Below are 24359 nucleotides of genomic sequence, written 5' to 3'. Positions count from 1 at the left end.
TTGAATTTAGGGTCGGGTCCTATATTTTACCTGTGAACAAATTTTCGAACCTTCATTTAGACAGAGCCGATAGAATATGCCCCACTTGTAATACTTTAGGTGACGAATCCCATTTTCTGTTTGACTGTACCTTACTTAACGAACCCCGGAAAAACTATTTGAATTTGAATACCTTCAATACCCTTGATATTCTGAAAAACCCAACGGTCAACTTCATTAAGACCGGCTTAGATGTATATAGATCCCTCCTATAGTATATATAGTATTGTAAATAGTTGATGTATATATATTTTGTTACGTTTTCATTCTCTAAATTTTAATCACTTCAGTGTTGTTTTGTAAATATTTGTATATACGTGTGTAATAGTTTTCCTCCATATACCATGGAAATGGTTGGAGTGTAAATAAATCGTAATCGCAATCGTAAATTCCCGCGGAACGGCGGCGGGTAGAAATCGAAGAAAATGTGGTGTTTTTTGTTTAGAGACTCATGTTTTCATTAAGGGGTACTAATTTTACTCGCTCCACTGGCATCCGAAAAGTATCGTAAGAACCGCAAAGTCACGGCGCTTCCAATGTAATCCAGATCGGAGTGATGATGTCACTGTATGATCACCACTGGTGATAATGTCGTTCGTAATTTCATTAAAAAAACCTACCGTATACTCGGTGATTTAAAATATTGGTACTTTTCATAAAACTGTATCGGGCCCACGCGAAGAATTCGATTAAGACATCACAGTCGAATAATATATTCCGCAAAAGTCTCTTTATATATCAGTAGTTTATGGATAACTGTTTAATAAACGCAAAAACCCTAGTGTTGGCCTGTTTAATAAACGCAGAAACCTTAGTGTTGGCTTGGTGAATAAACGAAGTAACCCTAGTGTTGGCCTGTTTAATAAACCTAGTTACCCTAGTGTTGGCCTGTTTAATAAACGCAGAAACCCTAGTGTTGGCCTGTTTAATAAACGAAGTAACCCTAGTGTTGGCCTGTTTAATAAACGTAGAAACCCTAGTGTTGGCCTGTTTAATAAACGCAGTAACCCTAGTGTTGGCCTGTTTAATCAACGCAGAAACCTTAGTGTTGGCCTGGTGAATAAACATATTTAAAAGATACTTCGCTGAATACAGTAGTTTATTTCTAAATGAATAAAAGAGTTGGTGACATTATTCAATATATATATATAACACAATATCTACTTTACAATTGGTATGCAACCATTTCCGCTCTTTTCCATAGGTGTCGCTTTGGATAAATGTCTATTTCTCTTGAACCAATGGACCGATTACGATTAAACTTGATACACAGGAACTTTTAAAAAGTAACACTCAGGGTCTAGGTGAAATCTCAGTGTCTAGGTCGAAGTGACACTGTCCTAAAATGGCTCCTAACAATGTGAAAGTGGTAGTTACCAGTACAGGTAGTTTGAGTGATATTTAAAACAAACCGCTCGCTGTTTTTCGGCTTCTGAATGTAATTTCTATCCTCACCAGCCAATTCCATTCGATTATTGAACATTATCGGAAGTGATTGAGATTTATATAAGAATACCGGGGTCTGTTGTATAGTCATGGCTTAGATCTGATACCAGTCCTAGACCGACTTGATTCTATAGCCAATCTAACAAATAAAGATCAATCAGTCTTAGGATTTAAGACCACTTTTTGTCACAACTGTGCAACCGGCAACCAACGAAATTGACACGGCCATATCATCAGGTTAGGTGAACTATAATTTTGGGTGCGGGGATGAGATAGTATTGAGTGAGAAACTTATGATTTACATGATTTAATAAAAAGAGTTTTTATAGTCATTCGAATGCGTCGACCGGATACGACGTAGATAAAGAAATTTGTGGCATAATTAAAACAGAATATGCGATGAGTGACGAGATATGGAATTTTTAACGATTCTGACCACTGAGGATCTAGAACTAACGTCGCTACTACTATATTAGGCATGACTGTAATCAGAAAAAACGCACAAACTAAAATAGATATTTTAGTAACTTGATTATTATTTGTTTGTGTAGAGTCGACTTTCTGTTGCATGGATCTTACTGAAGCGATTAATAAAGAGTTCAATATAACTAATGAAGTTATCGGTATGTAACTGTACATTAACGGCACTATTTTAGAATAAGCGTAAATCGCGCTTTCCGATAGAACACAGTTTAAAATCATATCGTTGTAAGTTATCGTAAAGAAGATGAATCCGTAGGCACCTAATACAACGATTAACAGTACAAATATCGATATAGACACGGTTTTAGGTGTCCAGAATCGAGGTCCGCGGAACGGGTACCGTACGACGCATAACCTTTCCAATGATATCAAAATCAATAAATTAGGACTAAAAGCACCTGCGCAACACACCATATATTCTTGCATCGCGCAGCTTAACCACGAGGTCGCTTTAACCGTATCGGACAACGTCACCGTATTGATTAGAATTATGAGAAAATATAGAATAACTTGAATATCAGAAATGGCAAGAGCGAGGAAGAAGCGACTGTAAGACAACTTCCACAACTCTGGAGATATCATCAATATTATAATCATAAGATTACCAAATATTCCTTGAATACAGATAACCGTCAAAACAGTGATATCAATAATACGAATCGTGTTAGTTGCGTGACTCTTCGCGTGATTAGCCAGTAATGCTTCTACATACGGTATAAAATATAACGACTTGTCTATAAATGTCTGATTATTCATCCCGCGAATCTTCATGCAACGTCTAAACTATACAGTTAGAACTATATACAATAGAATCACTGAAGCGGTGGAATGATGAACGGCTGCTGCTGCTGCTACTGTAGCTGAATCAAAGATCGAAATATATCGAAGTTGAATAATATTACAAGCTTGAGTCTGAATTCTAAACCAATAAATCATCACTTTTGACGTAACTTGCACTAAGGTATGAACCGCTCCGATATGACAGATTTAATCGGACTCACGCGCAAATAATCATATAATTTGATGACATGAAATCTCTAACGTGTTCAATCAATTAATCAATAAAACAACACCCTCAGTAGCGGTGGGGTTCCTTTTGTAATGATCATAATTGTAGAATAATCCCCCAAGAAGTTGCAGATTTAATCCACAATTTCGTTCGAATTAAAAAGCTCACTGCGTTGAGTACGTCTAATTTTCTATTATTACAGACCTCAGTACGCCATCTTAGAAAAATAAACTGTATTTTAACAACACTATATGTATTTCACAATCACAACCAAGGCCGGTTTAGGGTTAGTAGGGTTAGGGGTAGGGTTGGCTTTTAGGGTTAGGGTTAGGTAAAAGAAAAGAACATGGCGGATATGAGCAGCCGTGCTTAGGGAGCTCTTCATCGTAAATCTATGATTTTGGTCAGTTTACTCTATCTATAACGTCTAGATTCAACCATATATAGCAAGATAATAAATATGAGTGGATTAACAAGGGACATGTCCATTAAATTTGGATTACAGGAGTTAGGAAATGAAAGAAAAATATCTCACCAGCAAATTATCGAGGCGATAAGGCACAAAATGGATGTAAGTTTAATTTACTCTGTTCAAATAACAGCAAAAGACTCTGTGATAACAACAGCGAATTTGGAAAGTAAAAACACTGAAATTGTCGGGATTAGATATTAATGGAGTGTCTATTAACTTCATGGATGTTGATGAGAATTATATGACCGTTAAGGTAGTGGATGCTCCGATAGAAATGGACGATAAACCATAGCGAACTTTTAAATACGGAGATTATGTGGACGGATCAACCAGGAAAGGTACCATAAAAGGGACTGATATTTTTACTGGTACGCGGTATCTTAAACTTAAAAAAGTCACCGATGTAATACCGACATACACGAATATACTTGGCTATAAAGTTCGTTTGTACTGTACAGGCATATGTTGCCAACATTGCCTAGGTGATCACAGCTCATACGAATGTCACCAGAAATCAAAAACAAGATCAATCGAGTGTTTCAGATGTGGAGCTTTAGACCATAAAGCCCCTGACTGTCAGTTAAATCGTGAACCTCGTGACAGTCAATCAAATCCCGATGAGGGCAACAATACGGAATTGACCTCCGTCGAAAAATCACCGACAATGTAATCGGAACCGGTACCGGAACCGAGTAAACAATCCTCCAAAAACGTTGTTATGATTGGAGATTCTAACATGAGAAACTTAAAGTATCCTGACGGAATTGTAATACATCAATCTGGAGCAACGGCATAGAACATCGAGCAGCTATTCGACAAAGCCGACTCTCAGATCCCTAAACCCGACTCCGTTACTAACGTCGTGGTTCATCTCGGTACCAATGACGTTAACCGTTATAGGTCCGAAATCGACGCTGCGAAGATGAATTTGACAGTAGTGATGGCCAAAGTACACGAACATTATCCAAATGCAAAAATAGCTTTCTCTAGCATAATACCTAGGAAAGCTGTAACTCCCGCTGCTGCCAATTTTAATGCTGCATCTGAAACAGTTAATACATTTATGGACAAATTCTGCTCTAAACAGAACATCATGTATATAAACAATGATTTCGTTCTCAAACCATTGGGAGCAATACGAGAACGTTTCTACAATATCAGCGACATGACTGGCATACATCTAAACGATCTTGGTAAATCGGCACTTTCTGAACTTCGTAGATGCATGGAAGTCTGAATCAGATGCAGATGTTTTCATTACCAAAGAAGCGAAAAGGCCGGTCATCAACAGAGACCCCACCTAGCGCTGAGAAACAAGCTAAAAAACAAAATGTGGATGATAGTTAAACCTCTTAATGTGACTTCACATATGGCTAGACTAGCGCTCTATTATATGACTGTATTCTGTGGCAAATCGTTATTATCCCGGAATATCCGCTCGTCCCAATAGACCGTGTCCTATGGAAACCGAGTTCAACAATTGTAAATACTATTCGTCTACCGAATTTAACGCAAATTCGGGAAAGCATGGCAATAATGTCATTCTGAGTGTTTTTCACGCAAATGTGCGTAGCGCCAGGAAAAACTTTGGGAGTCAGACGGACTATTTAAATCTATTAACTCATAAATTTTCTGTTATCGGGCTAACAGAAACATGGACCGATGGCAATGCTCCTAACGAGTCCTTGTACCACCTCCCCAATTATACTAGTATTTTCTGTTGCAGATCTAATAAAGGAGGGGTGGAGTTGGTCTTTTGATCAACGATTCAATTCCTTTTAAAATTAGAAAGATCTATCTATAGCTGAAAACTTATTTATAGGGATCCGCGGTCGCAATTCTAGAAAGATATTAATAGGTGTGATCTACCGACCACCAGAATCAGATCTTAATAAATTTTTAAGTGAGTTTGAATCTTTAATGGTAAAAATATCTAATGGGTGATTACAACATTGACTGTGGTAATTATGGAAATAGTGCTATACGTGACTCTTTTATAAACGAAGTAATTTCCAATTCTTTCGCTCCGCTTATAAACTTATCTACTCGGGTCACTGACCACTCAGCGACCATTATTGATAACATTCTAGTAAATTTCTATGAAGAATTCCAGATATATAGCGGTGTATTCTTGGTTGATATCACGGATCACTTCCCCGTTTTTGCTATTATCACTGGAATTTTACATGAAGCTAATCTCTTGACGCCTGAAATTCAGATCCGTGATATAAACCCTAGATCTATCGACCGTCTTTCACGCTGTCTTTTCAACTAGTAACTCGCAGTGTGTTTATAACAGTAATGACCCCAAAATATCGTACAATGAGTTTTATAATATTGTAGATAATAATGAAGCCTGTTTTCCTTTTAAGTATATTTCTCCAAAATCCAGTAGTATTAGTAAACCTTGGATCACGTCTGGAATCAAATGTTCTATAAAACGTAAAGAAAAATTATACAGAAAGTATATAAAGTCCAGGTCTCTAGAAAACAAAGACATCTATTGCAAATATCGTAATATTCTAAATTCTGTAATTAAGAAAGGTAAATATGGTTACTACAGAGAAAAATCTTTTCTCATGTAAACATGACCAGAGAGAAACCTGGAAACTTGTAAATTCTTTACTGAAAAAAGATAAACAAAACAGGTTTGATGCTGAATTTAGATATGATAATGAGATTTTATCTGACGAACAGGATATTGCTAATCACTTTAACGACTACTTTGTAAATATTGCGTCGAAGCTCGAATCCCATATTCCTAGTTCCGCGTATGATTTTAATGATTTTCTGGATGAGAAATTCACAAATAATTTCTTCCTTATGCCAACTAGCCCAGGAGAAATTGTAAGTCTAGTTTCAAAAATGAAAAGTAAATTCTCCTGTGGCAGTGACAAAATTAGTTTGAAACTACTAAAATCTATTATAGAAATAATATCACAACCACTTTTCAATCACTTTTCAATTTTCAATTGCAGCATTTCTGCAGGCATTGTGCCTAGCCAACTAAAAGTTGCCCACGTTACTCCCATTTATAAGGATGCCGACAAGTCACTCTTTAGTAACTACCGGCCAATATCGGTTCTTCCGTCGGTTTCTAAAATCCTTGAAAACCTTGTTTACAATCAGCTGTCGTCTTTCCTAGAAAAATTTAATATTTTAAGTAATCATCAGTTTGGTTTCAGGAAGAAGCATTCCACTTCCTCGGCTTTGTCCTATAATCTAGATAACATATCAAATTACCTGGAAAAGGGTGATACAACTGTTGGGGTCTTTATCGACTTGTCCAAAGCATTTGATACGCTTAACCACCAAATCCGTTTAGCTAAATTGGAGTATAATGGAATACGTGGCCAACCTCTTATTCGGTTCAAAAGTTATCTATCAGCACGAAAACAGGCCGTAAAATATAAAAAACATATTTCCAACACTGCTAACATAACTTCAGGGGTTCCCCAGGGTTCAATTTTAGGAACCTTGCTTTTTTGCTTTATATAAACGACTGCCCATCTTCCTGTAAACTTTTGGATTCTGTGTTATTTGCGGACGACAGTAATTTTTTTGTAAGTGGCAAAATCCACATGAGTTAGAACTTCTATTGAACTCGGAATTAGATAAACTCCTACAATGGTTTAGAGCAAAATAGGCTTTCTGTTAATATTTGAAAAACACAGTTTATGGTTTTTTGTTTTGAACCCCATATCCATCTCAATCTTTTCCTCGGTGGACAAAAAAAAAACCCGTGTTGAAAACGCAAAATTTTTGGGAGTTATATTCGATCAGAGATTAACATGGAAAGATCATATCATCATTCCTTAACAGGCTCAAGTATTTCGTTCCTTCTGATGTGCTAAAAAATCTTTACCTTTGTCTTGTTCATTCACATTTGCAATATTCCAATATCGTTTGGGGGAACTCTCGTATTTCGAAGAAGGCAGTCAGGATAATAACACGCTCGGATTGGCTCGAGCATACCTCGCCGATCTTTAAGAAATTGGGTATCCCAAAATTGCATGATATTTACAAACTTCAACTGATTACATTTGTTTTTTCACAGTTAATAATTTGCTGCCCTCAGTTTTTAGCGAGTTTTTCGTTTTTCGTAATGTTACACGTAATAGGTGGTCCTCACGTCGACCCAAAAACCTGCACATAGAGTTTGCTAGATTAAATCTCAGAATTAACTCTATCAAAATTCAAGGACCTAAACATTGGAACGCACTGCCAAATAATCTAAAATCTATACGTCAACTGAATATTTTCACTATATCCCTAAAATCTCATCTAATTATAGTAATTACTGAGCCCATTAGCATGTTAGCCTTTGGATTCTTTTCGGTTTTTTTATCATAATAAATCTAATAATTCTTGATTAGATTTGTCATGCTACTTTTCTAGTATGATTGCGTAACGAGTGAATGATTGCTGTGAGAGGGTGAGAGAAGGTTTGTATGTTGTGGAGGGGAAAGGACTTGTTTAAGCCGTTAACTTGGCTTTTCCTAACCCCTCGCATAATTTATTGCTACACTGTTTTTTATTATACATGTATACTTAAATGCTTTGTATCAATCTATTTTGTGAATAAATACATAACTTAACTAGGGTTAGTGCCTCGGGTTGGGGCTAATTTTTGGCCCAGCGAGGTCTTTGTAGTATGATGATCATCTGTTTGACTCGGGTTGTTTTTTGATCAATGGATTCTACTAACTTATATATTTTGAACACAAATATTTGCTTCATCCTTTATCTAGTAAAGGCCACTTATTTTAAAGGATACTTCGCTCAATACAGTAGTTTATTTCTAAATGAATGAAAGAGTTGGTGACATTATTCAATATATATATATATAACACAATATCTACTTAACGGTTGGTATGCAACCATTTCCACTCTTTTCCATAGGTGTCGCTTTGGATAAATGTCTATATCTCTTGAACAAATGGACCGATTACGATTAAACTTGGTACACAGGAACTTTTATCAAGTAACACTCAGGGTAGGTGAAATCTCTCTAGGTCGAAGTGACACTGTTCTAAAATGGCTCCAAACAACGTGAAATTGGCATTTACCAGTGAGTACGGGTAGTTCGACTTTAAAACAAACTGCTTGCTGTTTTTCGGCTTCTGAATGTAATTTCTATCCTCGCCAGCCAATTCCATTCGATTATTGAACATTATTGGAAGTGATTGAGACTTAAATAAGAATACTGGCGTCTGTTGCACAGTAATGGCTTAGATCTGATATCAGTCCTTGACCGACTTGGATTCTATAGCCAATCTAACAAATAAAGATCAATCAGTCTTAGGATTTCAGACCACTTTTGGACTTAAGTCACAACTGTGCAACTGGCAACCAACGAAATCGACACGGCCATATCATCAGGTTAGGTGAACCATAATTTTGGGTGCGGGGATGAGATAGTATTGAGTGAGAAACTTATGATTTACATGATTTAGTAAAAAGAGTTTTTATCGTCATTCGAATGCGTCGACCGGATATGACGTAGATAAAGAAATTTGCGGCATAATTAAAACAGAATATGCGATGAGTGACGAGATATGGAATTTTCAACGATTCTGACCACTGAGGATCTAGAACTAACGTCGCTACTACTATATTAGGCATGACTGTAATCAGAAAAAACGCACAAACTAAAATGGATATTTTAGTAACTTGATTATTATTTGTTTGTGTAGAGTCGACTTTCTGTTGCATGGATCTTACTGAAGCGATTAATAAAGAGTTCAATATAACTAATGAAGTTATCGGTATGTAACTGTACATTAACGGCACTATTTTAGAATAAGCGTAAATCGCGCTTTCCGATAGAACACAGTTTAAAATCATATCGTTGTAAGTTATCGTAAAGAAGATGAATCCGTAGGCACCTAATACAACGATTAACAGTACAAATATCGATATAGACACGGTTTTAGGTGTCCAGAATCGAGGTCCGCGGAACGGGTACCGTACGACGCATAACCTTTCCAATGATATCAAAATCAATAAACTAGGACTAAAAGCACCTGCGCAACACACCATATATTCTTGCATCGCGCAGCTTAACCACGAGGTCGCTTTTACCGTATCGGACAACGTCACCGTATTGATTAGAATTATGAGAAAATGTAGAATAACTTGAATATCAGAAATGGCAAGAGCGAGGAAGAAACGACTGTAAGACAACTTCCACAACTCTGGAGATATCATCAATATTATAATCATAAGATTACCAAATATTCCTAGAATACAGATAACCGTCAAAACAGTGATATCAATAATACGAATCGTGTTAGTCGCGTGACTCTTCGCGTGATTAGCCACTAATGCTTCTACATACGGTATAAAATACAACGACTTGTCTATAAATGTCTGATTATTCATCCCGCGAATCTTCATGCAACGTCATAAACTGTACAGTTAGAACTAGATAGAATAGAATCACTGAAGCGGTTGAAGGATGATGAACTGATGCTGTAGCTGCTGTAGCTGATGCTACTGCGGTCGATGAATTAAAGATGGAAATATATCGAAGTTGAATAATATTACAAGCTCGAGTCTGAATTCTAAACCTATAAATCATCACTTTTGAAGAGCGAATCCTAGACGTAACTCGCACTAAGGTATGAACCGCTCCGATATGACAGATTTATTCGGAGTCACGCGCAAATAATCATGTAATTTGATGACATGAAATCTCTAACGTGTTCAACCAATTAATCAATAAAACAACACCCTCAGTAGCGGTGGGGTTCCTTCTGTAATGATCATTAATTGTAAAATAATCGTCCAAGGAGTTGCAGATTTAATCCACAATTTCGTCTGAATCACTAAAGCTATCACTCCGTAGATTACGTCTAATTTTCTATTTTTACAGACCTCAGTACGCTATCATAGATAAACACTGTATTTTAACAACACTATATAATATGTGTTTCACAATCACAGCCGAGGCCGGTTTAGGGTTAGGGGTAGGGTGGGCTTTAAGGGTTAGCCTATAAATAGTAGTAGTTTTTCCGGGTCTACTATAATATGTAGTATCTAGGTGCGGTCTAGCTACGGTTCCACCCTAAAATAAGCAGACGGTTTCATTTGAAATGTTATCGTCCACTATTGTAATATATATCATAAGGACAGCTTCAGTTCTGCACTGTATATATTATTGAGAATTATATCTCGGTCAAATCTGTCAGTGCGACTGGGCCTAAAATGATCAAATACGTCACAATGTCTTGGCTTATTTTCGGTGCAAATTTAGAAAAAATACAGGCCGGATGCAGGGATTTACACAAACCGCAACCGAAATGATCTCCCTCATGCTCGGCTCAGTTCTAAGCACAATCTACTGTCTTACCGAGTTACCGTGAGGTGCTCCCGCAATGCTCGTCGTTAGCCGTTTATCTAGACACTAACATGAGCCGACTCTGGCAGTCGACGTGCATTGAAACACTCGTTGATTGCCAGAGTCGACCCACATTAGTGTATGATCCGCTAACTATATTCCACCACTTCGTCATGAAAGAGAAATTATTTCGGACTGATGTGCAGTAAGATTTCCGTCATCGTTTGAAATTCATTTTCTAAATATAAGTATTGCGGATCAGTAAATACAAATAGTGCCTCGTAGGTTCACTAGATTTCATTGGAAATTAAGAACTTTCACTGCTGATGTGCATGAAGTTACTCGAATAAAATAACATAAAGTCATCCTATAAAAGTTCTATCTGTATTCATGACAACCGATTTGACACCCGGTTAACACGGCTTCTCTACTCTTTCTGAGTTTGTACATTTTTCAGATCCAAGAACAGAACCGGACAAAGTAATGATCATTTTCGTCGTAAAATATTATTTATTTTGCTTTAACGAAATTCACAATAATGAAATCGCGAATTTAGTTATTGGCGATTTTCTCATTAATCCAGTCAACGAATTTATTGACGTTTGTATAAACTCCTGGATTACCCCTCTGAGCGCAACCGTAACCCCACGAGACGACACCCTTCAGTTCATAGCGTCCGTTTACTTCGCACACGTAAGGTCCGCCGCTATCACCCTGTTAAATCATAAATACGACTAAAATACGTGAATTTCTCCTAAAATCGGTAAAAATCAGTATAACCTTTTATCAAATTTATCGACGCCTGACACATACCAGTTCAATCAGAATTCATTTTCATAAGTACAAAGATTCATGTGTTAGAAAATTAGTCATTAGAATTTAATTGATTAGAAAACAAACGTATGCACATTTGGAATCGTCAATATTGATGACGTCGTGCACATAGACTCACACAGAACCCCTTAAATTACGCATGGTATTTATCGATATATAGAAACATTTGTTTTTACGGCATAAAAAGCTTCACTCACCTGACAGGAATCGTGACCTCCAGCTACATAACCTCCACATATCATATACTCAGTATGTAACTTGTTAGTATAATATATACTGCATACATACATGACAAAATAAATATTGTATTTAAATTATTGTAGCGATAAAATTAGTTGCAAGATTTACATATTTATACATTTATTGACAATGAAACAGTATATAATGTAATTATCCGAGTTTTCTCAACGGTTATGACCGCGTATTTCATAATCGTTCAAAATCTATATTTCGAATCGTTTGGTCAAGTTTGATTTTAATTTACCGGTGAACAATGCGGTTATTCGAATCAATCATCGCGTGGTGTCTGGTGGTAACACCAGTGATTGCAATTCCTTACACATCACATCACATCACTAAATATCACGTATATACAAACACCACGCAGACTGGACACTTAACAGACGTAGTCCACCTCTACAGCGCCATGGGGATTTTATATTTCAGTACAAATTTGTTACTTTTCTTTGCGTTAGTTTTCGTATCAACGAAAATCGTTTCGGCGCAGTTCCCATTAGGTAAGTGGCGATCGCACGGAGACTATTTGGCCCGGGCTTAATTGGCACAGAGAGGGCTCGAGCCAAATTTGGCCCGTGTCACTCACTCGATACTAAACAATGCTCAAGCAAAGCGAAGTGAGTCAATTCCGGAACCTGTTGCAATTCAAACGCAATCATCTTGTCCAGTGCTAAAATTTGGAAATGATTCACTTCGCTTTGTTCGAGCATTTTTTAGTATCGATAATTGAGCGATTTGCGCGTGAGCGCGCTCTCTGTTTAGGCACGGGTCAAATCGGGCCTGATCGGTGCCAATTCGGCCCCGGCAGAGTCCCTTTTATATTATTACATTACCTAACAATCCAATTACGATAATGATCAAAATAACAATACGATAATGTCACATCCCCGAAATTTTTGCTAAATTTTTGCTAAATTCTTTACCACGTACCAGTTTTGAACTTCAACTTTTGATTCTTAATGAGTTATGTTGATGTTGTATTTAATGTTTAACAGTTCCAGAGTTAGACAGAGCATCAACATTAGAAAATTGCCCATCTTCAATCCTGTCCTGGTTTTACGCCAAAAAGGGTTACGCGATTCATCTACCGAGAAATTCCAACAGTTGTAATTCAACAGATGATCAGACACCAAACAACCCCATCAGGCCCCTTTGTAACAATCTTTAACCTGCTGTAACAAACTTTTTGACACACCTACTGCTAACCCCATACGCGTTAGGTAATCTTTCAACAGCCCCTATTACAAAAATATACTAGAGTTATACCCGTGGAAACCACGGGTGATTTCCTTTGGCCCAGAATTTCAAACTGTTCATTATATTGGCAACGGAATTTATTCAGGCCATTTAAAAATCTAATGTGTCCATGCCCGTGGAGACCGCATGAGCTATGGTGACCTGTGCGATGTAAACCGGGAACTATCCGGGGTGAACAAAATATGTGCGCAGCTACGCGGGACTCGAACTCTTGGGCCATTGTGACTGCATAATGGAGTTGCTCTGTAAAATCGTTTTGATGCAGTGAGAGTCTATGATTAGAATTCCTGCGAAAATTGTGTCTGCCTCCGTCCGGGGACATTATATATGGTCTCGAAACGAGAAGAAAAACAAAATACATATAATACGTAATACAATGATTGACTACCACACACAAAATTTCAAAGACAAATTCTTCTCCACGTCGACACTATTTGGTACATAGCTTCGTATCAATATACAGATAATCATTGCGCAGTCCAAGACATTAATTCGTATGCGTTTGTTCAGGTTTGTATGGCGAGTGGTCGGGATGGAGTAGTTGTAGTGTAGACTGCGGACTCGGAAAAAAAGAACGAACGTGTAACGATGAAGAGGGTCGACCGTGTGAAGAGGGCGGACAACCACGTGAAAAAGCTACAGATTACTGTTTTGAAATGTGTGAAGGAGGCAAGTCTTTTAGAGCTAGTGACGCTGGGGTACCAGGGTCGGGTTACCACGCCTTCAATTTCCATATTTCATATTAGAGTCAACCTTTCTCATTACGTAGTTTATCAATTTTAAGTAAAATCTGTACGATAAATTGATCGAGAAGGCCAATCTCAATTATGATTTTTGGATTGGCAGCCTAAAGCCGCGATCACACGGAGACGATTTGGCCCGGGCCAAATTTGGCCCATGCCTAATTAGAATGCGAGTTCACAATTAAACCACTCACTCGATCCTTAGTGCCAAAACAGCGTGCCAATTCAGATGCGTTTATACCGCACGACGTTTGCTCTGAAGATACCGCGCATTTCATTGGCTAGATAGACTGGTGGGCGCTGAACGTTAACCTGTCCACCCAAGAAATCGTGGGCGATTATAATAGAACAATGAAGGGTTTGCGGCCAGGGTTTGTATTGGCGTGAGCTCGTCGGTAATCAAACCTTGGCAAACGAGGATGTACTGCTATAGAACACTGTAGCAAGGCAAATTTCATCCAGTTTTTAACTGCTAATTCATTCCGAAAACTTAAATCTGTTGGAAGATAATAAGATAAAAACCCACTACGTACAAATTAAGAGTATATCAAAATCGAGAATCTATTCATTCAAAAAAGACATGACGTTTCGATCTCACCCTAAAGATTAACGTCAGGTGTGAGATTACGGAGCTAGAATACTCCGAGGCGACGATACTGAGTAAAATATAGCTACCCCATCAACGATGTTCTATTTTTTTAATATATCAAAGTATTTTGTTAATACGTGCGTGTTCTTGATTATCTGTCATTTAAGTGTAGTACACACACTTATAAAGAAGAATAAACAATACGGTATATTTTTCTCTGCTGATGACAATATATATTCAATATATATCAACCCACCATCCACCAATGATCCTCCCAACTACGATGACTATACTTCACTAACTTTCCTTCACTTTACTCTATTTGATAAACTTTTGGTCTTAGTACAAAGACAATTTGAGTGATTTATACGGTACATAGAAATAAATACATTATACGACGTAGAGTAGGTAGATACCTATTTAAATATTAATTTATATGCGAGCTATTTTTAGGGAATCAAGTGAAAATCCCGATAATTCTACCAATGAAAATACACAGTTTGCGAAGTTCGGTTCTGCCTTTGGTTTGCTTTAATGATTTATGTTTGAAAAGGTTGGGGTTCGTATAAGATCTTCCGTCCAGATATAATACCCTACTATCATTTGAATGTGTACAGTTGCAGGCGCGGATCTGATTTTTTCCAGGAGGGGTTCATAAAGAATGTTAATATTAAACAACCGACTAAAATATCTGATAGGGGCAATATAGGGGCATATTGTTTGGCATATAAGATGGTATGGTACCGATTATGTAATACTGTTCACCCGCTTTGTCTTGAGTACATTAATTCAAGAAAACGATTGAAAAAAAACTTTTTGGTAGCTGAGCTGGGGGGGGGGGGGGAGGTTACGACCCCTAAAACCTTCGCTCTGGATCCGCGCCTGAGTAAAAAGGGTAGCGAAATTCGTCCCCAATCCCATTTTTACACAATTGACATGTTCTTTCAGCACTGTATTTATTTCAACCCGTTCGAGCCGTCATTTATTTTGTGTATAAGTATTTCAATTTTCTCAGATCACAAGATCTATTGCGATGGTTTTATCAGCAACGATTGGAATTTTTACGGCGAACTAGCGGCATACACTGGGTCACGTGAACCTGCCAGACTTTGCGGTTGGGTGTCGTATGAAACTGGTGAAGCGGTTTATTTAGAATTTCCACCGGAAGGACCGGACAGTATCATCAGACAACCACGAAGAGATGACTGATTATTGTTTGCCAATTTCCTCGCCAAAAATAAATGATGTTTTATGTCAATCTATGCCTTTGTCTGCCTATCTATCACAACAGTTTTCGACAAGAGATATGGTCCCTTCTCATCGCACTTTTCACATAATACGGTGAGAAATTCTTCTTATTTTTCCTGAGTTTTCCTTTGAAGGGATGCATAGACTTTAGAAATAGCAGAATCAGCCAGAGGGATATGGATTACATACAAGAACAAAGTTGATTGGTGCCGTCTGGAAATTTCCGTCCAAAAACCACGTATCAGCTTCACTGAGTTTTTTTTTTCAAACATACGTCTATTGCAAAAATTACGATTCTTGATGTTGTGCTCGCGTTATCATACTTCAGGAACTCTTCCCCGTCCTCTCTGAGATACCATATATCTGTAACGAACAGTTCATCATGGTTGCAGGATCTTTCGGATATTTCTTGCATCGAACTCTCTGTATTACTTTCGTGCCTGTGAGTAATCAGCGTGAGGTATTCGGCTTTGTACATCTGGGTTGTTAAATCTTGAAATTATTTCTGAATGTATTCGGAATTTCTCTCGTATTTTCAGCTCGTTTCTTCATCTGGAATCTTGCTTTTGTCTTCAATTTCTGTCATATCTTTACAATGACTAAATTCAGCGGTTTCTCTTGGACCAGTGATTTCTTTATTCGTCATTAAGCTTCCTTTACAGCCATCATTTCTTTTTACACACACGTAGCAGATACTTTCTTCTTTGGTGTATTACTTTGTATACGAGGAACCACTATAACACAACTTTAGGCTACCTCTGGGGGTTTGAAGGGAAGTGAGTTTTTGAGGTGGTGGTGAAGTAGTTTTTTGTTACGTGGCAGTGAACAATAAAGTCGTAGCTCTTAGATCTGAATTCGGTCGTTAGATTCGTTTATTGATTCGTGTATTTCGCATTAGTCCGTCAGAACATCTGGTACTTTCAATTATTTTTGGGAGTCGTCCTTTAAGCACAGAGTTTGATAATAATAAACTTCATTGTCGAAGAAATATTTCTTTTATGACAAATAATCATGATACATACAAATTATACAGATGACGGAGAACAAATCATTTAAATAATAGAAATACTTAATTTTGACTCACGCTTAATTTTGACTTTTAAAAGAAACAAATGAAGGTCATTCATAATACATGAGTTTTTTAGAAAACGAACAGTTTTATAAATATTTGGGTTGCAAAAATATTTTGTGGGATGTGTCTCGTTCTTTTGTCCCTACACAAGGGGCAGATTACTAGTACATGATATTCGTTTTCATCAACATTTAGATCACAGTGTTGGCATATTTTTTCATGATAGGGCAAGACAGGACGTAGCCAACGACAAGATTGAACACGAAAATTATGATTGGAGCACCTAAATCTGGCCACTGATATCCGGATGTGTTTTCTTAAATTTGGATACGGCTCGTACATAATTGATGATTTAAAACTTCGACAAAATTTGGCTTAAATTGGAATTATTTAACCAGTTATGCCTGGGTAAATTGATCTTTGAGTCGCTGCTCAATAGTGCGGAAAAATCATTTTTCATTTTCTATACTCTGGTCATGCCATATCTGTCCATAGCCTAGGTTATTTAATAGATCGCGTGCGTACCCGTGGGTGACTGTATATATCAGCAAGCATAACTTCATATAACTTTCGCGTAAGCTTGTTTGGCTTGGATTTTAGTACCTTGGCCAATACTTCAGAATCTCCACCTTATTCTGGATAATTAAGGGGAAAATACCGAGCTCACCATAGACAAAACGGTCAGGGGTAGTTTGTTTTAACCCTATGATAGATTTGTAAAACTTCATCACAATTCTCTCTAACTTCATTTGTTTTTTAAACCCCATATTTCACGCCTATAACTCAGGACTGATACAACTAGACTATTGAAAAATTTTAATAACAATTCCGAGTTCATGAGTGGGAAATGCTGTGAGTGCTTCAGAAAAGCATGGTAAGCTGCACCTCCTTTTTCGGCTTAAGTGTCAACAGCAGCATTGTACTTTCCATTAAAATTAAACATAAGACCTAAATACTTGAACCTATTAACGCATTCAATGGCACGCCCGTTTATGTAGAAAATTGGGACCCTTACTGGCAGTTTTACGGAAAATGATGATTTTAGTCTTATCATAATTTATCTGCTTTCACAATAGTCAGATACATTATTAAGTGCTACCTGCAGACTTGCCTCTGCTTCGGCTAGTATGACAGTATCGTCTGCGTAGAGAAGTATCATTACTTTTAACAAACTTAAATCAACACCGTCATAGTTATTTGATCTAATACATTCCTCCATATCATTTATAAATAGAGTAAATGATAAAGGCGAGAGACATTCGCCTTGGCGAACTCCTTTGTTACATTGAAAATGATCAGAGTACGAGTTATTCGACTTAACACATGATTTAGCAAAGGAATACATAGATTTGATGATACGTAGACGCTTCCCCTCAATTACATTAGACACGAGTTGTTGGAGCAGTTTTTTTCGGTCGACATGGTCAGATGCTTTTGAGAAATCCAGAAAGGCTGCAAAAAGCTTCCGATGTTTAATATAGACAATATGGTTTATAACAGCATTTAGTACAAAAAATCTGCCGAAAACCGGCCTGTAATTCACCTATGATAGAAACCACACCATGACGATAATCTGTCATTCATGGTTGATGGATGGTAGAGAATAGTTTTCCAAAAACAGATAAAATAGATATTCCCCTATAATTATTGGCTACGTTTCGTGGCCCACTTTAATGTATGGGCACTATATATCTTTGACTCCATGCCTCCGGGTAAAAGCCGCTATCTGAAATAATATTGAATAAAATTGTTATTTGCTGAATAATCGGTTGCCCTCCGGCAATGAAAACTTCTCCTTTTAGTCCATCGACCCCAGCAGATTTATTTCTCTTCAACATCTTCATGGCACGTAAGACTTCATTTTGCCCAATAGCCATATCTAGAGCGTGATTAATTTCTGGTTCTTCGTGGCGTTCAATTCGACTAGCTATTGTCAAGGATATCGAAATTTGAAGCATACAATGATCAGTAAAAGGCAATACGGGATATCGACAAATTCAAGTTCTGGATTACTCGTTTGATGGCGCTAGTCAGAACCGGAAATTGGAACCTAAATCCGCCATGCTCTAGTTCATTTGCGATGAAAATCTCTCGCTTCAAGTTTTTAACGAGCGATATTTTACTTACTATATATCGTCACGCATAATCCTTTAAATATGATATCCTACCGCTACGTTGGATATGATAAAACCTCACTGCAAAGGCTATAAATCACTATAAGTGTCCTAAAATTATCAAAAAACATTTTGCAACTGCTGACGATGTAAGGACTGGTTGCCAGGTATCACATGGTGGCAGCACTTGACGGCCCAATTTTGATTGTTGGTTTGAGGCCTGGTACATTTCATATTACGAGTTTAGTCCTTCTAAAATCAATTTCATTTCATAATATTATTTCATATTTATCAGTGTAGCCTGCAATAAATTTACCTTAAGAGTCTTAAACTCAACAACAAAGTGTTGACACCCGGCACCTGTCATTACTTCCGTTAGCTGCTTGGAGCGTCATCGCTAAATTTGTGATTTTTGGTAGTTTTTTTACATTTCTAGTGATCTTTAGCGTTCGAATTGAGGTTTTATCGAATTCAACACATTGTCAGGGTATCATACTCAAAGGATTATGCGTGCCGTTGTATAGTAAGTAAAATATCGCTAACCAAAAACTTGAAGCGAGAGATTTTTATTGCAAATGAACTAGAACATGGCGGATTTAGGTTCCAAGTTCCGGTTCTGACTAGCGCCATCAAACGAGTAATTCAAGAACTTGAATTTGTCGATATCCCGTATTCATCAGAGATATTAAAACATGACAGTGAGTCGACCAAGTGATAATCTACTAGTGCATAATCGACAACGCTATGGCCCCGAGGTTGGTGGCATGTAGAGTAACTGATGTTTGAATGCCAAAATAAATGCCTGGTCGAATAAATCTATATTTGTTGATTGTATGTCCACGTATGTTCGGTTTCAAAGCTGAATCACATTTGACGTTTACACATTGGTTGCATATTAGGTTCGAATCTGTCGATGCATTTTATTCTATGTAACAGTATTTCAATTAACTACGATTCTCATCGTCCTAGTGAATGGCTTTGCAGAAAACCGTCATCGCTGCTTTGCAGCTATATTTTGATATCCATGTTCTGATAAAACATCTATGTTTTCTATCGGTAGGCGTCGATTTTCAAGTGTAATCACGAGACAATGTGACGTCATAGTGATCTGACGTTCTCCGTCCTGTAGAACATAACCGTCACAGTCAGTAGGAACAAACATTAAGAAACCTTGTTTTCTTTTCACTATTATATCATGCCAGTTGTAAGCGTATATGTTACTACAGTAACCGGTCCTCCTGATGTTACCAGACTAACAACTGAACGACCATAATTTCCCACACCAGCAGGACAATACGGACCATAGCGTTTGACGTTTGCACCCTTTGATTAGTGCGCTGAAAAAGAATATCAGCGAAAATCCCAAGTATCCCAAGTATAGTTGAATGAAGCCTTCTTATCCTCCGTGTCCACTGTAGATATTCGAAGAAGTCCCACAATTCGAATGGATCATTCCACTTGATTATGGCTGTTGGTCAACAGCCGAAACGTTGTGGTTCCACCTGATTATGGCTGTTAGTCAACAGTCGAAACGTTGTGGTTCCACCTGATTCTGTTAGTCAACAGTCGAAACGTTGTGGTTTCGTTTTAATAGATTATATCTTTTAGAAATTCCAATTGTGGGACTTCGTCGATTATCAGTGGTAGTATACATTGTACGTAACTATTATATATAGAAAATAGTTATGATAGTAAACAAGCATGAACTTCTGCAACTAGTGCTTCTATCATCAGGTAAATGAGTAAACAGGTAGTAATACGTAGGTTAAGTGATTTTATTAGAAATTACAAGCTTTCGCTGCTAGTGCACACAATAGCTTCATCATGCGTCATTTTCCTGATGAAGCTTTACTCATTGCATTATGAAATAAAGCTTGTAATTTCTAGTCAAATGAAGCTAGCCTTCGCAGTACTATTTGTCTTCAGGATTACTGATTTCACACCATAGAGGTCAACACGGTTCATTTACAAATCGCTCCTCGTCAAACTCATCTGAGTTCGTGCATTTTTCAGATCAAAGAACAGAAACCAGACAAAAAGATGCTTCTTTATTTAGAATTTTATAGAATATATTTTATTTTGCTCTAACGAAATTCGCAATAATACAATCGAGATTTTAGTTATTGGCGATTTTCTCATTGATCCAATCAACGAATTTGATGACGTTTGTATAAACTCCTGGTTTACCCCGCTGGGCGCAACCGTAGCCCCAGGAGACGACCCCCTTCAGTTCATAGCGTCCGTTCACTTCGCACACGTATGGTCCGCCGCTATCACCCTACAAAATCATTAACACGAAAAACTACGTGATCGTCTGCTAAAATCGGTTAAAAACAAGGGAACTAATTTTCGAATTTATTGGACGCCTTGTAAAATGACATATATAAATATAACACAAAATATAATTTCAACCAAAATTCATTCCTGGAAATATATGAGAATTTATTAAATAGAAAATGAGTCATGAAATTTGATTAATTAGAAAATAAACGCCAAAATATGTATGCATATTTTTCGACCTCAATATTAATGTCGGCACACCGACGGACACACTTCACCTCAGAAAATGCATAGTAGTTACTATTGTATTAAATGGATTATCATTGTGTTTTACGGCGTCAAAAATAGAGCAGCACCAGCTTCACTCACCTGACAGGAATCGTGACCTCCAGCTACATAACCTCCACATATCATATACTCAGTAACACGTCCGTAGTTGTACCTGTTGCATCTATCTCTGGCTATAACTGGTAATAAAGCCTGTTTCAAGTTACCGTGATTACTCGTTCCTAGAAATTCACAAAACATAAAAATCAAATCAGTTCAAATCATTGCTATTGATAAAAAATTGACATTCAGCAAAATGTATTGAGTAATTCATTCAGCTTTCATCAAATACAGTTTGATATTCAACTGAAGTTATTGATGTTGAGTCCAAAACGTCGTGTATTGTAATTTTAGATTTTTGTAAATTTCGTTTGCTTAATCTTGTGGATTTTAATCTTGTCATTTACCTTTCGTAGCACCCCAGCCGGTAGCGTAACATTTCTGCCCGTCGTACACGTCCGACGATGGTAAACAAGCAGGCCAAACTCGATCAGTCAGTTTCACCGGCCGTTCCAGTTTCAATAAAGTGATGTCTCGATTCGTTCGACTTTTGTCGTAAAGTTCATGAGCGAAGACTTTCTCCACTTGTATCACTTGTCTGTCTGATTCTCTGCGTGTATGCATACCTAAAGCGACTTGATAACGTCTCGGGTCAGCGCCGCTGAAATATATATACAAACATCAGCGATCAACAAACGACTCTTTATTTCAAGATTGATTCTTTAAGCGTGTATTTATCTCTTCTAAACAGTTTGTTATTAGAATTTTTTAAAGTTGTTGAAAAATCTTTGTATCAAGAATCATAAGCGGCAAGAATTCTTAGTATGAAAATACCATCTCTCCCCTTCATAGCCTCTACTCTCTCCATTCCCTTCTCTCTCCCTGCGCTTTCTCTCCCCTCTCTCTCTCCCCCCACTCTCGGCCCCTTCTCTCTCCCCGCACTCTCTCTAGCTCTCCCCTCCCTCTCTGACCCGCTCACACTCTCCGCTCTACCCCCTAGAGCTGAAACTTACATGCCGATACAATGAGCAGCGGTCACTACCCATTGAGGATGAATGAGAGTTCCTCCACAACCTACTCCATACATACGAACCATCCAAGGCCAACTACCCGGACGAGCTTCCCGACCACCGACAATACGGAATCCGTCTAAACCATTTCCTAGAATCGGTTTGATCTTCTGTACGCCGCATTCACCGTCCCAGGGAATACTCGGTCCGTTCGTTATCGGGGCACGAGTTGTAGCTAAGGCAAATAATCAATGGATATTAGTTTAAAACATATTTAAAATTTGCTCGAATAAGTTGTTCGTGTTTCATGTTTATCACTCGTTTAATGCATAAATAAATTGATTTTCATTCAGCTTTTTAAACTAATTCCATTTTCTAACATCCTAAAAATCGGATTGATTTTTGGCAATTTCATTGAAAGATATCACAATAGAGATGATACCATTGAACCGAGTAAGTAAAGATATCATATTTCACTTACTCGCGTCCGGTCCTACAAATCGGTATTTAATACGGAAACCCTTCGCGTTCGAGTGATTGTTTACTACCATCAGATAAACTAAATGAACGTCTTTAATGCGCATTGCCGGTCCTTTATCTCCACAGAAATACGTATATCGGGACCAGGAATTAGAATTCATTAGAGATATCAGACGCAATCCATCGTTAGACTGACAACTGAAACAGAAATATCAATTATATTCATATCAATGATAATAGAGATTGGTAAATGAGTCGTGTTAAACCTGAAATCAAAGCAGTAAATATATAATGATTTTGTAGTCTTTGGGAATTTTATCGTATTAAATATATAAAGGGTTATGCGTGACGAGGTTTAGTTAGTCAAATAACGCTTGAAGCGAGAGATTTTTTGTTTCAGATGAACTAAAACATGGCGGATTCAGGTTTCAATTTCCGGTTCTGACAAGTGCCATCAAACGAATAATAGCGGAACTAAAATTTGTCGATATGCCGTATTGTTAACTAAATTCACCACGGTTTGTTGATGATATAGTTTTAAAAGTGGCCCTCAATATCCCAGAAGCGGGCGGTCACGTGACTGCGTAACTTACCTGTAAGATGGATATTGTTTCGGTATATCGAATTCTTCCGTTTCGATGATGACGTCATATCCGCTCGGTACTACGAGGATCCAGCGACAGTCGACGATTGGTAAATTTACCGAGCCGTAGTTTCTATGCGAGTCGATGGTGGCGCTGTGTTGTGTTAGTTGTTTGTCGCATTCGAAATACTCTACACAAAGACAGAACAAATTTCGATAATTCATAAAAACCTCAAGCGTTTGGTTCAAATATTTTAAAGTACTCCCTTAATCAAACGAAGACAACTTTCGGACTGAAGGCACGACTGTGGAATCATTCCAGGATCCAGTTCCACAGTCCAGAACCGTGGATCTGGATCCAGGGGGAATTCCACATTCATCTAGATCTGTGGAAGTGGAATCAATATATAACTGTGGAACTGAATCCAGAACTTTGGAACTGAAAACTCACCAGCGACTGATTGGTGCACCAATGCAACCACGAACACAACAATTAACCACTTCATCATTGCCTGCAGTATCTATGGAGACTGAAGCACTAACCACAACACTGACCACTGGTCATTTTATACAGTCTGGACAAGCTTACCGATAATACTTATCAGTTAGAGAACACAATAAGTAGAGATCATTAACTCATTAATGATAAGAACATTGACAGTTGCATCTATTGTTATGATTGATATGATCATTATGATTACAGCCAGTTAATGCGGGGGGGGTTACATCCACGTGGCGCTTCTGACCCGATAATAAGAAACCTCAAATTGACTTGATATCCGGGCGTTATAGCT

General features: G+C 37.7%; 1 protein-coding gene across 1 annotated transcript; it reads right to left on the bottom strand.

The window, feature by feature from the left end:
• Nucleotides 1-20972: 20972 nt before the first annotated feature.
• Nucleotides 20973-24071, bottom strand: LOC141911157 (trypsin-like). The gene is made up of 7 exons (XM_074802129.1): nt 24017-24071; nt 23576-23756; nt 22984-23180; nt 22506-22737; nt 21900-22153; nt 21535-21674; nt 20973-21163 (listed from the first exon to the last, which is right to left on the bottom strand). Exons 1-7 carry the CDS (start codon nt 24069-24071, stop codon nt 21002-21004), a joined length of 1221 nt encoding a protein of 406 aa, XP_074658230.1. The 3' UTR covers nt 20973-21001.
• Nucleotides 24072-24359: the final 288 nt, after the last annotated feature.

Source organism: Tubulanus polymorphus, chromosome 9 (genome assembly GCF_964204645.1).
Source record: "Tubulanus polymorphus chromosome 9, tnTubPoly1.2, whole genome shotgun sequence".
Classification (NCBI taxonomy): domain Eukaryota; kingdom Metazoa; phylum Nemertea; class Palaeonemertea; order Tubulaniformes; family Tubulanidae; genus Tubulanus; species Tubulanus polymorphus.
The sequence above is the reverse complement of the archived record's forward strand: the minus strand, read 5'-3'. Positions and strand labels throughout refer to the sequence as shown.

What these genes read in the sequence shown, in the direction of transcription:
- LOC141911157 (XM_074802129.1), bottom strand. Translation starts at nt 24,071, where the DNA reads ATGAAGTGGTTAATTGTTGTGTTCGTGGTTGCATTGGTGCACCAATCA. An exon ending in GCTGCTCATTGTATCGGCAT is followed by an intron (nt 22,154 to 22,505) that starts GTAAGTTTCAGC and finishes TATATATTTCAG; the next exon opens with CGGCGCTGACCCGAGACGTT. An exon ending in GAGGTCACGATTCCTGTCAG is followed by an intron (nt 21,164 to 21,534) that starts GTGAGTGAAGCT and finishes ATGATTTTGTAG; the next exon opens with GGTGATAGCGGCGGACCATA.